Raw genomic sequence first — 12,983 nt, 5'->3', positions numbered from 1 at the left:
CTTACCTCTGCCAAGTAGGATCCTTGCTGAGGATGACAGGGTTTCCCACCACAATGAGCAAGGCTTTGGCTCTGGTCATGGCCACATTAAACCTCTGTGGGCAACAGAAGGGCTTTACTACAGAATAGGATCATTTCTCTAATCTAAGTCCAGACAGATGGGCAGAAACATGAGTTTGACCTCTACTGCTCTGATTATGAGCTTCTATGATAAACTTTTCAACGCTTATAGTTAAGGTCAAAAGTTTACACCCCCTTTCAGAATTTTGCTAAATAAGAGGGATCATACAAACTGCATGTTATTGTTTATTTAGTACTGACCTGAATAAGATGTTTCACATAAAAAATGGTTACATACAGTCCACAAGAGATCGTTCAAAAGTTTACATCCCCTTAATACTGTGTTGTTACCTGAATGATCCACAGCCGTGGTTTTTTTTTTGTTTAGTGATAGTTGTTCATGAGTCCCTTGTTTGTCCTGAACAGTTAAACTGTCCGCTGTTCGTTAGAAAAATCCTTTATGTCCCACAAATTCTTTGGTTTTTCAACATTTTTGTGTATTTGAACTCGTTCCAACAATGACTGTATGATTTTGAGATCCATCTTTTCACACTGAGGGACTCATATGCAACTACTACAGAAGGTTGAAACGCTCACTGATGCTCCAGAAAAAAAAAAAAATCCTGATGCATTAAGAGTCGAAAATTGTGCATTATGTCAGGGGTGTAAACTTTTGAACAGAATTGGAGATATGTACATTTTTCTAATTTTGCGTAAATATCATATTTTTTTTTTTCATTTAGTACTGCCCTTCAGAAGCTACAGAAGATACTTACATGTTTTGCAGAAGATACAATAAGTTTAATTTACCCTTATCTTCAAATTCAAAAAGTTCCTCTTAAAGATTCTCTTAATGTATCATGTTTGCTTCTGAAGCATCAGTGAGCATTTGAACCTTCTATAATAGTTGCATATGAGTCCTCAGTGTGAAGAGATGGATCTCGAAATCATACAGTCATTGGAAAAATGTTTAAAAACCAAAGCATTTGTGGGACCTAAAGGATTTTTCTGAAGAACAGCAGGCAGTTTAACTGTTTAGGACAAAAAAGGGACTTATGAACAACTATCACTAAAAACAAAACTGCTGTGGATGATTCAGGTAACAACACAGTATTAAGAATCAAGTGTATGAATACTTTTGAACAGGGTCATTTTTATAAATTCGACTATTATTATTATTATAACATCTTTTATGTGAAATATCTTATTCAGGTCAGTACTAAATAAACAATAACTTCAACATCATTTCGTATGATCTGTCTTATTTTGCAGATTCTGAAAGGGGGTGTAAACTTTTGACCTCAACTGTGTTCTTGTAGCTAAAACAACTGGTATTCAGTTCAACAAATGCCAGCTAGTAGCTCTTGTTCAGACTATATGAAATGGATTGGATAGATTGAAATGATCAAAAGTGACATCTATTCATCAGTTTTACTGCTTTCTTGATTAAATAAATGCAGCCTTGGTGAACATAACAGACTTTAAAAGGGACATTGGATGCCTGTTTTACAAAGTTGGTATGATCCTCTAGGGTTTTCATAAAAAGTTGGCTAAAAGTCCTTGTCAAAAACAGCTCTCTTCACAGCGACCCGTATCAGTGCATGTCTCTTTAAATGATAATGAGCATCTGCTCACCCTCTTCTGTTTTTTGGGTATTCGGTGGTGCGTTACCATCAAAAACTAAACTAATCCACTGCGTCCTCAGTGGCTCTGATGTCGGGGAAAAATGAAGACTCCTATGTTCACTTTTACACCAAACTACAAAACACCTGCACTGCTTACGAGACGCTGTTGTCGCTACAAAACAACTGCTTGAGTGCAGAGAAAATGGCAGACAGCATACAACTGGCTGAGGGTGAAAATATGCTAATACGGGACAGTCCATCAGCGGTTGTGGGTGGAGCCTGAGCAGTGCTCAGAAAATCTAAATGGCTTGATAATTGAGACTGTTTAGGTTTCTTGGGGATAAAGTGTGTGAATAGATTTCTTATCATTGTAGGGTGGTTGTGCCCCCTTTAAAAAACATTAAAAAATCTCACCAAACCCCAAACTTAATGGCAGTTTATGGCAATGAGGTGCATAACTACAGACCTTCTCATTTGAGAGGAAGCCAATGTTAAAGTCTTGGTCCATCTTGACATAGCTGACGCTACTACGGACGGTAGAAACTATGATGACTTTTCTCTCTTGACCTTGAAACTCTTCCACCGACCCCACCTACAAAAACCAAATAATGAACAGCACAAATGAGTCACAAATGAGCTCAGAAGCAATACTGGAATAAATCAAAACCACAGGCTAACCTTGATGTCTTTCCACTTGCTTAACTCTGACACAGTCTTCAGAGCTTTCCGAATTTTTTCCACCTTAAATGAATAAAAATATCTTTTGTTAAAGAGTAAAGAGGGTACACGGTAACGAGTACAGCTAAAAATAGCTGGACGGAGATGAGACCGAAAAATTAACCAATGGCTGCGCCCTCTCTTGCGGGAAAAATAAGGTGGATACAACTTAAAATTCTACATTTTATTTATTAGTTTTTATAAGCTAGTTTTTCAACACAAAGTAAAGACATCCGTTTTCAGTCTTGCCTGTTTCCTGTAAGGAGTGATAATGCCAATGTCATTGATGCTGAGTTTTGGCAGACCCTTCTTGCCCTGCGTTTCAATGAGCTTGTTGAGGTAGCTGACGATGACCTCGATCTCAGTCACGTTGAAGAATGAAGGACTGTTGGCCTCCCTTTCATCTTTCCCCATTACTCCATGAAACACAACAGGAAATCCCTGTTCATTACAGAAACAAGAAAATTGCTTTATTCTTTCATTGTACAATATTTGCAGCATCTGAATACTGACACATATATAACATATAGAAACAGATAACTCAACTACACTTACAAAAATAGTTTCTATACGTTTATAATAACCTTTTAAAGGTTCTTTAGCATATTAAATGCCTTTCAAAGTGTCTTTCAAAATGGTTAATTTTCTATGGCATCCCTGCGAAAACCCCATTTTGGGAATTTTATTTTTGTAGAAATACCAGATCTCACTGATTTAGCAATTTGACTTATTGTTCAAGGATTTTTTCACGCCAGAATTAAAATTTCCTAAATAATTTATTCACCCCCATGTCGTCCAAGATGTTCATTACTTTCTTTCTTAAGTCGAAAAGGAATTAAGGTTTTTGAGGAAAATATTCCAGGATTTTTCTCCATATAATGGACTTCAATGGGAGCCAAGTGGTTGAAGGTCCAAATTGCAGCTTCAAAAGGGTCTACATGATCCCAGCTGAGGAATAAGGGTCTTAAATAGCAAAACGATCAATCATTTAAAAAAAAAAAAAAACCCACAAATGCTTGACTTAAATTAAATAAATTTTTTCGATAAAACGATAATGACAGTTCGATAAGCGCTTGATAATGTTTACGCACTCTGCGTAACGCAGCGCAGGAATTTGGCACCCTGTACTTCCGGTCCGGATGCTGCACGCCACGCAGTATATTTACAGCTACAGGGCTCTACAGTGCGACCATTTCACTCGCATTTGCTACTAGAAATTAGTACGTGCGACTGTAAAAAAATATTTAGGAGCACCATGTGCGACTGTACCGATCAGCATGTTTGTGTTTGCTCTCAGCGGAGCTTCAAAGGTTTCTACGTGTTTTTGCAACGTTGAGTAATGTATCACAGACATATCTCACGAATCCTTTCATAAATAAAGTGTAGAGAGAGTGTAAATAAGAGACTGATTGTGCAGAGTAGAGAGCGTCGTTGTTTATAATAGAGCTTTGTGATATTGCAAACTAAGATAAGTGACAGCTTTTAATAATTTTTAAGGGAGTTTGTAAATGACATTGATCTAATACAGCAGTTAAATAAACAAGAAGTTATTATTAAGTGACTTTGACTGACTACAACACTATTGCCTGATTTGCTTTATTTCGTCGTCAAAAGTAGTCTGAAACAAGTCACAACTGCGCGCATCTCCATTCAAACACAGCGGTGTTTCGTTTATGAATGAAACGTGCGTTTTCAAACGAATCTAGTGAAATGATTCAATTTCCCATTCATAAAGACAGACACTTGCTTTATTCCCGAATGAACCATCCGTTCAAACGAATCAAAAGAATGATATGATTCAGTAAATAAATCCGTGTCTTGGCGACACCTGCTGGCAGATCTGTTCAGTTATTTAAATCTTTAATATTTCTGTATTCAAAATTTTATATTTTAATAAACATTAATCCATGATTCTGATTGCACTCATGTCACCCCTGAGCCTCATTAAACATGAAAAGGTAAAAACAAAGGTAAAAAGCAAAATCCCCCTGTAAATCACTTTGAGGAGTCAAATATCACCTCGTAATAGGAAGGCTAATTTTAGATCAGAGTTTTGATTATTGTTTAGAATGTGCTCCTAAAATTTTACACAAGTGCTCCTAGCAAGAACAGTAAGCGTAGAGCTCTGAGCCATTATTTTTTTTATTTAAATTGTCAGACAGCTAAAACATTTTACAAAATGTGTTAAATCAGCCGCACAAAGGGATAGGCATGCTGAAAAGATTAGTCTATTCTTACATTTTTGTTGAATGATAAATATACTTAAAAATCACTTAAACTCTGCATTTACGGTCAGACCCATGTTACAAGTGCTGTATCATATTACAGTTCTTATTGTTTTTAAAAAAACGTTATATTCTATTAATATAATAAGATTGTATTTACAGATAATATTGTAGATTTGACATTTATCGTGATAATTATCGATATCGACTGATAAAAAAAAAATGATCGTGATAATTTTTTTTGCCATATCGCCCAGCCCTACGTGTGACATAGGCGGAAGTACCGACCCAGTGTTTGCAAAGCAAACATGCAAAAAAGTACTTTACTAAACAACGATGTCAGACGATTTTAACGGTAGAGGATAAAATGAGATGGAGCTTTTCGTATCTTTTTGAACTAGAGTACACAGACGAAGATGCATGATCTTTTTCAACATGACTACATAATGCCAAGATAGTGCAAGACAAGCATTTGTGGTTAAAAAAATATATACATTTTTTTTAAATGACTGATTGTTTGTCTAGATAAGACCCTTATTCCTCGGCTGGGATCATGTAGAGCCCTTTGAAGCTCCATTGAAGCTGCAATTTGGACCTTCAACCACTTGGCTCCCATTAAAGTCCACTATATGGAGAAAAATTATCTTTTCGACTGAAGAAAGAAAGACTTGAACATCTTGGATGACATGGGGGTGAGTAAATTATCAGGAAATTGTGAACTAAAAAAAAGTGAACTAATCCTTTCAGTACATTATAGGAAGACTGATTCCATTTGAACATCTAATTATCTATAAAAACATTGCATTTCTTTGCTTCTTACATCTTTGTTACACAAAAACCCCAAAGGAGCTTTTATATAGTGGTCTGGTACCTTCTTAGGGAGATGCTCCCAGTGACAGAAGGCCTCCCGCTCCATTTGGTTTGCAAACACCTGCAGCTCATTCTCATAGAAGAGCTCGTTGGGGATCTTGAGGATGGCGGGATGAGACCTGGGATGGGGTGAGGCATACTTGACAATGTGAATCATCATTACTTTTGACATTAAAAATTGATGGGAGATAAAATTAGTACCTGTAGTTGTGTAGGAGTTTGGTGACGAAGCGGCTGTCATATCCAGAATGGCCATCCTGGCTCTTCTGATAGAGAGTGTTGTGTTTCATCAGCCTCTCCAGGAAGGATTGACCTGTTTTAAATCAAAAGTTATTGAAAATATCTGTTTAGGACTGAAGAAGAAATAAACATAAAATATAATGAAAGTCATGAAACATCTTTGAGTACCCAGTCCGTGCAGTTGTGCCATTGGAGATCTCAGAACGGGGCCCAACTGCTTCGGATCTCCGGCCAAAACCAGCTGGCCCTGCAAAGGGTCGAGCAAACCTTGGGCAGAAATAGAAAGTGCAATGCAGAAATGAACAATCTGTTCTTCTAATTCAAGTTCTCAATCTCCTCTCCCAACCTTTCCTCATTTACCCGCAATCCCGATGATACACTCAGGCTCCACGGCTTGTCCGGCCTCATCTATGAAAATGTGTGTGAAGTGACCCATAGCACCTCCTGATACGAGCCTGAAGAGCACACAAATAGATATTCAATTTTAGTCAGCAAAGCAGAACATCCCAGATAGCACAAAGTAAGTTGACAGAGAAAATGACAGGAGTATTATGGTACTGCACACAACCAGAATGGAGTTTCAGGTGCTATATTAGTGTTATGAATGAACTTGCTGTACCTTCCAGCAGTGACCAGAGTAACAACGATGACACTGTAGTCCATCAAAGCTTCTATAGATGCGAGCAGGAAGCTGTCCTCAGCCTCATTCCAGTTACTGTGTTTCTGTGGGAGATAGATATGTAAATTTGAGTGTATTATATATATATATATATATATATATATATATATATATATATATATATATATATATATGGTTGAAGTACTGATGAACAATTAAACTGTCTGCTGTTCTTCAGAAAAGTCCTGCAGGTCTCACAAATTCTTTGGTTTTTCAGCATTTTTGTGTATTTGAACCCTTTCCAACAATGACTGTATGATTTTAGATCCTTTTCTGAAGAACAGCAGGCAGTTTAACTGTTCAGGACAAACAAGGGACTTATGAACAATTATCACTAAACAAAAGAAACACAGCTGTGGATCATTCAGGTAACAACACAGTATTACGAATCAAGTGTATGTAAACTTTTGAACGGGTCATTTTTGCCAATTCAACTATGATTTTCTCTTGTGGACTATATGTAAACATATTTTTTTTGTGAAATATCTTATTCAGGTCAGTACTAAACAAACAATAACATGCATTTTGTATGATCCCTCTTATTTAGCTAAAATAATTTTGTAAATGTTCTGAAAGGGGGAAGTAAACTTTTGACCTCAACTGTATATATAACACTGTATATGCAGGGTCAGAAAGCTCTCAGATTTCATGAAAAATATCTTAATTTATCTTCCTAAGATGAACGAGGGTCTTACGAGTTTGAAGCGACATTTAGGTAAGACAGAATTTTCATTTTTGGGTGAACTGTCCCTTTAAGATGGTAGTATGTTTTTCGGAACACCCAAAATGTATATGTCTTACCAACACTTTCTGTGGTACAGTGCGTGGGTCTCTACTGGGGGCACAGAGCCGGTAGAGTCGATGGCCATCCACATAACCTAATAACCTCTCACACAGGAGGTCACAGGCACTGTTTGAGGGAGCACAGGCTAGGATATGGGTTGTGGCCTTGGATTTATTCACCTAATGCAATAAACCAACACAAAGTCATGCGTCACATGGCTGATTAAGGCTGTAATAAACACGTGAATAAAGTAGTCCTCATGATTGCTTTTACCTGCTTTATGGCTTCCACCATTGTGACAGTTTTGCCTGTGCCAGGGGGTCCAAAGATCAGGTAAGGTGCTGGTTTGGATGTGCCCAGCAGGATATGCTGCACTGCAGCCTTCTGCTCAGGGTTGTTCTCTAAATCTTTGTTGAACATCCTGGAGGACAAGCACAGTACGGTTTGATAAAAACACACAAGTTGGGACCAAAACTCTTCTTCATATTTTACACTAGGAAAACATATACTGTTGAGGTCAAAAGTTTACCAAAAGTAAATTTATTTTTTTACCAAAACAAATGTTTTTTGTTTTGTACTGACCTGAATAAGATATTTCACATAAAAGACATTTACATATAGTCCACAAGAGAATAGTTGAATTTATAAAAATGACCCTGTTTAAAAGTTTACATACACTTCATTATTAATACTGTGTTGTTACCTTAATGTTGCACATCTGTGTGTTTGTTTAGTGATAGTTGTTCATGAGTCCCTTGTTTGTCCTGAACAGTTAAACTGCCTGCTGTTCTACAGAAAAAATCCTTCAGGTCCCACAAATTCTTTGGTTTTCCAGCAATTTTGTGTATTTGAACCCTTTTCAACAAGGACTGTATGATTTTGAGATCCATCTTTTCACACTGAGGACAACTGAGGGCTCATATGTAACTATTACAGAAAGTTCAAACACTCACTGATGCTTCAGAAGAAAGCATTAAGAGGTGGGGGTGAAAACTTTTTGAATTTGAAGATCAAAAAGGTAAATTTAACTTATTTTGTCTTCTGGGAAACATGTAAGTATCTTCTGTAGCAGTACTAAATGACAAAAATATGATATTTAGGCAAAATAAGAAAAATGTACACATCTTCATTCTGTTCAAAAGTTTACACCCCTGACTTAATGCACGATTTTTCCTTCTGGAGCATCAGTGAGCTTTTAAACTTTCTGTAATAGTTGCATAATAGTTGCATCCCTCAGTTGTCCTCCATGTGAAAAGATGTATATCAAAATCATACAGTCATTGTTGGAAAGGGTTCAAATACACAAAAATGCTGAAAAACCAAAGAATTTGAGGGACTGAAGGACTTTTCTGAAGAACAGTGGGCAGTTTAACTGTTCAGGGCCAACAAGGGACTCATAAACAACTATCACTAAACAAAAAAAGAATAAAGTGTATGAATATGGGTGTATGAGTATTAAGAATAAAGTGTGTGTAAACTTTTGGACAGGGTCATTTTTATAAATTCAACTATATGTAAACGGCTTTTATGTGACATATCTTATTCAGGTTAGTACTAAATACAAAATAACATGTATTTTGTATGATCCCTCTTATTTTGGTAAAATAATTAACATTTAGCAGATTCTGCAAACTTTTCACCTCAACTGTAGCTTAAGGAATACTATCTTTGTGTTCTTGTCATCTTGACAACATCAAGGAGGAAATTCCTAACATATGTGCATAAGCAGATGTACTGTAGCTGGTCATAAACAGGCATGTATCAGTGAGTGTGTGCACGCAGACCTGAGTTGTGGCAGTGCAGTGTGTCCAGTGCCCTTATCAGAGGGGAACAGCACATCTCCCAGTCCGTGCTGGCCAGCGAGTGCCACCGCCCTATGCTGAAGCCTTATGGGGAATCGATTGATGTTGAACTCCACATCGAACTTCATACTGTTGATAAACTTCTGGAGAAGCCTATAAAAGAAGCCTGTTTAATTTATTCCTGTGATGGCAAAGCTGAATTTTCATCATTAATATATTGTCACATGATCCTTCAGATATTTTTGTAATATTCTGATCTATAATGCTCACTGTTGAAAACAATTGTTTTGCTTAATATTTTTGTGGAAATCATGATTATTTAATGACTAGGATATTTTAAAGAACAGCATTTGTTTAAAATATAAAACTTTTGTAGCATTATATTGTCACTTTTGGTCAATTTAACATTGACCCCAAACATTTAAACAGTAGTGTATATATAAAATTAGGTATTTAGTACAAAAACATGTTAAAATGTAGTTACTATCCATTATAACTATGTATAGTGTTATCACTGTTTGTAATATTTCACGTCTTACTTCCTGGAGAAGCCGAGTTTAACTTGATCAAGTTCTACACGATGGACATAGCCTTCATAGACAGTGATGGGCTGGCTCTTGTCTCCTGATAGACAGACGTTCAGTTTATCTCCCCGTAGTACAGACGGCCTGTTCTCTGCCACCCCTGGCACCTGAGTTAAAAACACATACAAAGTAATCAGAAAAATAAAAAATCAGTCCATCTGGCATGAATAAGAACACATCTGGTGTTAGATAATTGTGCTTTTCACTCACTTTGAGAATGAGCAACTTTTTGTCTGATTTGTCGAGGGTCATGGTCTTGCCGTACAGATCATACTTTTTGATGTCCACCTCCATCTGAATCTCTTCCAGGTGTATAAGGAGGTGAAAGCGGTCAGTGTAGTTCTTCATGCATAGCTGACTGTCCAGCATTTGCCTGAGAACATACAGATGTCAGTGATCAATGGCCACTTAAAGAGAGAGCTGTGTAGCTAATTTTAAACATGAGTATATCAGTTCAACACAATTTCTTTGTTCTAAAAGTGTCCATGCTTGCTTGCCTCACTCTGGGAAGTTGCTGTTTTTCTGAGGGAGAACGGTGCTCAGAGTCCTCCAGCTTCTGTTTGGCCAACACTTTCAAGTTGGATGGGTAGGTATAATGACCCAACTTGACCACAGTTTTTAGAATATGTGTGCAACTGTGAAAATCACAATGGGAAGAAGAGTGATTTAACAATATAGAATATGATAGATAAATGGATAAACAAACGGCTAGACAGACAGACAGACAGACAGACAGACAGACAGACAGACAGATTTATAACATGGACAGACAGACTGACAGACAAACGGACAGACAGTTAGATAGATAGATAGACAGACAGACAGACAGACAGACAGACAGACAGATAGATAGATAGATAGACAGATAGACAGACAAACGGACAGACAGTTAGATAGATAGACAGACAGACAGACAGACAGACAGACAGACAGACAGACAGACAGACAGATAGATAGATAGATAGATAGATAGATAGATAGATAGATAGACAGACAGACAGACAAACAGACAAACAGACAGATAGACAGACAGACAGACAGACAGACAGACAGACAGACAGACAGACAGACAGACAGACAGACAGATAGATAGATAGATAGATAGATAGATAGATAGACAGACAGACAGATAGACAGACAAACAGACAAACAGACAGATAGATAGATAGATAGATAGATAGATAGATAGATAGATTTATAACATGGACAGACAGACAAACAAACGGACAGACAGACAGACAGATAGACAGACAGACAGACAGACAAACAAACGGACAGACAGACAGACAGATAGACAGACAGACAGACAGACAGACAGACAGACAGACAGACAGATAGACAGACAGACAGACAGACAGACAGACAGACAGACAGACAGACAGATAGATAGATAGATAGATAGATCTAACCTTTCAGGTGGTACCCCTCCTTCCACAATTCTGTTCTCCGGTCGGAGTCTTCTGTTCTGTTTGGGGTTATATGGACTCTCTGGTCCCAGTGTTTCAGCTAGCCCAGTCTGAACAACTGCCTCCAGTTCCCGGACTATGCAGAAGGGCTTGGCGGAACTCGGAGGATCTGCCTCTGGACAGAACTCAAAGTACATGGTGGCTGGAAAATGTCCATGATGGTGGACTTTGTAATGCACTTCAACAGCATAACTCTCACCTAGCAAAGAATAATCATTTTGTCATTTTTGTGAATTTCATTTGTTCATTTATCTATCTATCTATCTATCTATCTATCTATCTATCTATCTATCTATCTATCTATCTATCTATGTTTTTCTCACCTGGACAGAGGAGAAGAGGAGACACACGGTTCACTCTTCTCTTATCTACAAGAGTGAAGCAGCGCATCTTGTGTAGAGCTGTGTAGTATGTAAAGTACACACAGCTCTCACCTCGGTTTACGATGTGAAACTTAACCACAAACAGCTTTCCTTGTTCTTTGATGACAAATTTAACCTTCCCTTTGGTGGCCTTGGGGTCAGAGGTAATTTCAACACCTCCTTTGTCCTTGATAAGTTTAGCTCTGACAGAAAAACACACATAACAATGCGTTTAAAAAAATGCCACTGAAATCACATTCATATTAATTTTTCACACATTTATCTATTTTAAAGGTGATTTTGATTTCCCTAGATGGACACAAACAAGCAGAATTTTATCTCTCATGATTAACTTTACCTTTTCACTCTGAGATTTTTGAGGACTTCTGAAGCGAGCTTCTTTTTCGGAGTCAGGACAGGCTTGGGGGAAGAGGATCCTGAGACCGATTCTGGGGCCGATGTGCTGGTGTTTGGGTGTGTGAAGGACTTCCACTGATCACAGTAGTATACGCGCACCTGTCAGAGTAGGAGAATAACGAGAAAAAGGAGATACAAGAAAATGTTTTTTTTTTCTTTGCTTAAAATTGTAAATGAAATGGCTTTTATGCACTGGTTTACTAGTCTCTCACATTTATGAGTGCACTGGCAGATCTCAAAATTTACAGAAATGAACCAAAGACAAAAATAAGGTTAAGTTCACTGTTTGATCTAACCTGCGGTTTCCACTGAAATATAACTTGTCCATTCCTCGTAGTGGCCTTTTTGCAACATACTAAAGCTTTGATCACATTGGAAAATGTGGGCTCCTTGCTTTTGCCCCTGAAAAACAATGCAACTAAACTCAAACTGGAAAAAAGGCTATTGCATCAATGTAGAAAAAGACATGCTGAACCAGAAGAGTGATACCACACACAGAAATTGTATACAAACGGCACACTGTACTATTCCAAACTTTTCAGATACAAAGAAAATAAAACAAAACTTGAATCTCTCCAAACAGATGTGCCAGACACTAAGCAGGTGAGTGTGAGTCACAGTTGCAAACCTGTTAAACTCTAAGTTGTAAATATCCTGAAGCGCGTTTCTGTCTGTTATCGAAATCCTCTGCCCCAGAAACTCCAGGAAATCAAGCCCTACTTCGTATGATGTTCTGAATGATGGCATTGTGCTGATGTTCATATGTCAGTAGTTTATTTGGATGTTATGCTATGTGGACTTGTAGGCGATTCCGGAATCGAAACTGACTGTACGCAGTCTAACGGTGACCTAAGGGTACATCATCAAGTTATTGAGCTGCGTATTAAACGAAGCAACACTGACATTTTCTTCACTATTTATATAAATAATATGACTTACAAAATGCTAAATCAATCTATAAATAACTTAAACATGAAATTAAGTCAATTTTTGCATACATTGCCCAGTTAAGTCTAACAAATTACTTAATGAGAAAGTCACTTTAGTGACACTCCCTATATCTGCTAAATTACGTAAGAGCTACAGAGCAGCGACACTTTTCCTGGATAGTTAATTATCTGGATGGGTTTATTTAATTCAAATCTCAGTGAGG

General features: G+C 37.5%; 1 protein-coding gene across 2 annotated transcripts in view; it reads right to left on the bottom strand.

The window, feature by feature from the left end:
• mov10a (Mov10 RNA helicase a) overlaps nucleotides 1–12,651 on the bottom strand; it is a 14,862-nt gene extending 2,211 nt beyond the window's left edge. For both annotated transcript variants that reach the window (XM_073851499.1, XM_073851500.1), the window contains exons 1-20: nucleotides 12,459–12,651; nucleotides 12,127–12,232; nucleotides 11,772–11,929; nucleotides 11,375–11,616; nucleotides 10,995–11,250; nucleotides 10,083–10,220; nucleotides 9,796–9,958; nucleotides 9,541–9,692; nucleotides 8,984–9,154; nucleotides 7,473–7,620; nucleotides 7,217–7,378; nucleotides 6,356–6,459; nucleotides 6,097–6,191; nucleotides 5,905–6,003; nucleotides 5,698–5,809; nucleotides 5,498–5,615; nucleotides 2,651–2,842; nucleotides 2,363–2,425; nucleotides 2,151–2,276; nucleotides 6–94 (exon numbers count right to left, since the gene is read on the bottom strand). In XM_073851499.1, the coding sequence (XP_073707600.1) occupies nucleotides 6–94; nucleotides 2,151–2,276; nucleotides 2,363–2,425; nucleotides 2,651–2,842; nucleotides 5,498–5,615; nucleotides 5,698–5,809; nucleotides 5,905–6,003; nucleotides 6,097–6,191; nucleotides 6,356–6,459; nucleotides 7,217–7,378; nucleotides 7,473–7,620; nucleotides 8,984–9,154; nucleotides 9,541–9,692; nucleotides 9,796–9,958; nucleotides 10,083–10,220; nucleotides 10,995–11,250; nucleotides 11,375–11,616; nucleotides 11,772–11,929; nucleotides 12,127–12,232; nucleotides 12,459–12,592 (2,828 nt within the window). In that variant the 5' untranslated portion in view covers nucleotides 12,593–12,651. The remainder of the gene's footprint in view (nucleotides 1–5; nucleotides 95–2,150; nucleotides 2,277–2,362; nucleotides 2,426–2,650; nucleotides 2,843–5,497; nucleotides 5,616–5,697; nucleotides 5,810–5,904; nucleotides 6,004–6,096; nucleotides 6,192–6,355; nucleotides 6,460–7,216; nucleotides 7,379–7,472; nucleotides 7,621–8,983; nucleotides 9,155–9,540; nucleotides 9,693–9,795; nucleotides 9,959–10,082; nucleotides 10,221–10,994; nucleotides 11,251–11,374; nucleotides 11,617–11,771; nucleotides 11,930–12,126; nucleotides 12,233–12,458) is intronic.
• Nucleotides 12,652–12,983: the final 332 nt, after the last annotated feature.

The sequence above is a fragment of the Garra rufa genome, chromosome 12 (genome assembly GCF_049309525.1).
Source record: "Garra rufa chromosome 12, GarRuf1.0, whole genome shotgun sequence".
In the NCBI taxonomy this organism is placed as follows: domain Eukaryota; kingdom Metazoa; phylum Chordata; class Actinopteri; order Cypriniformes; family Cyprinidae; genus Garra; species Garra rufa.
This window is presented reverse-complemented; position numbering and strand designations above follow the sequence as displayed.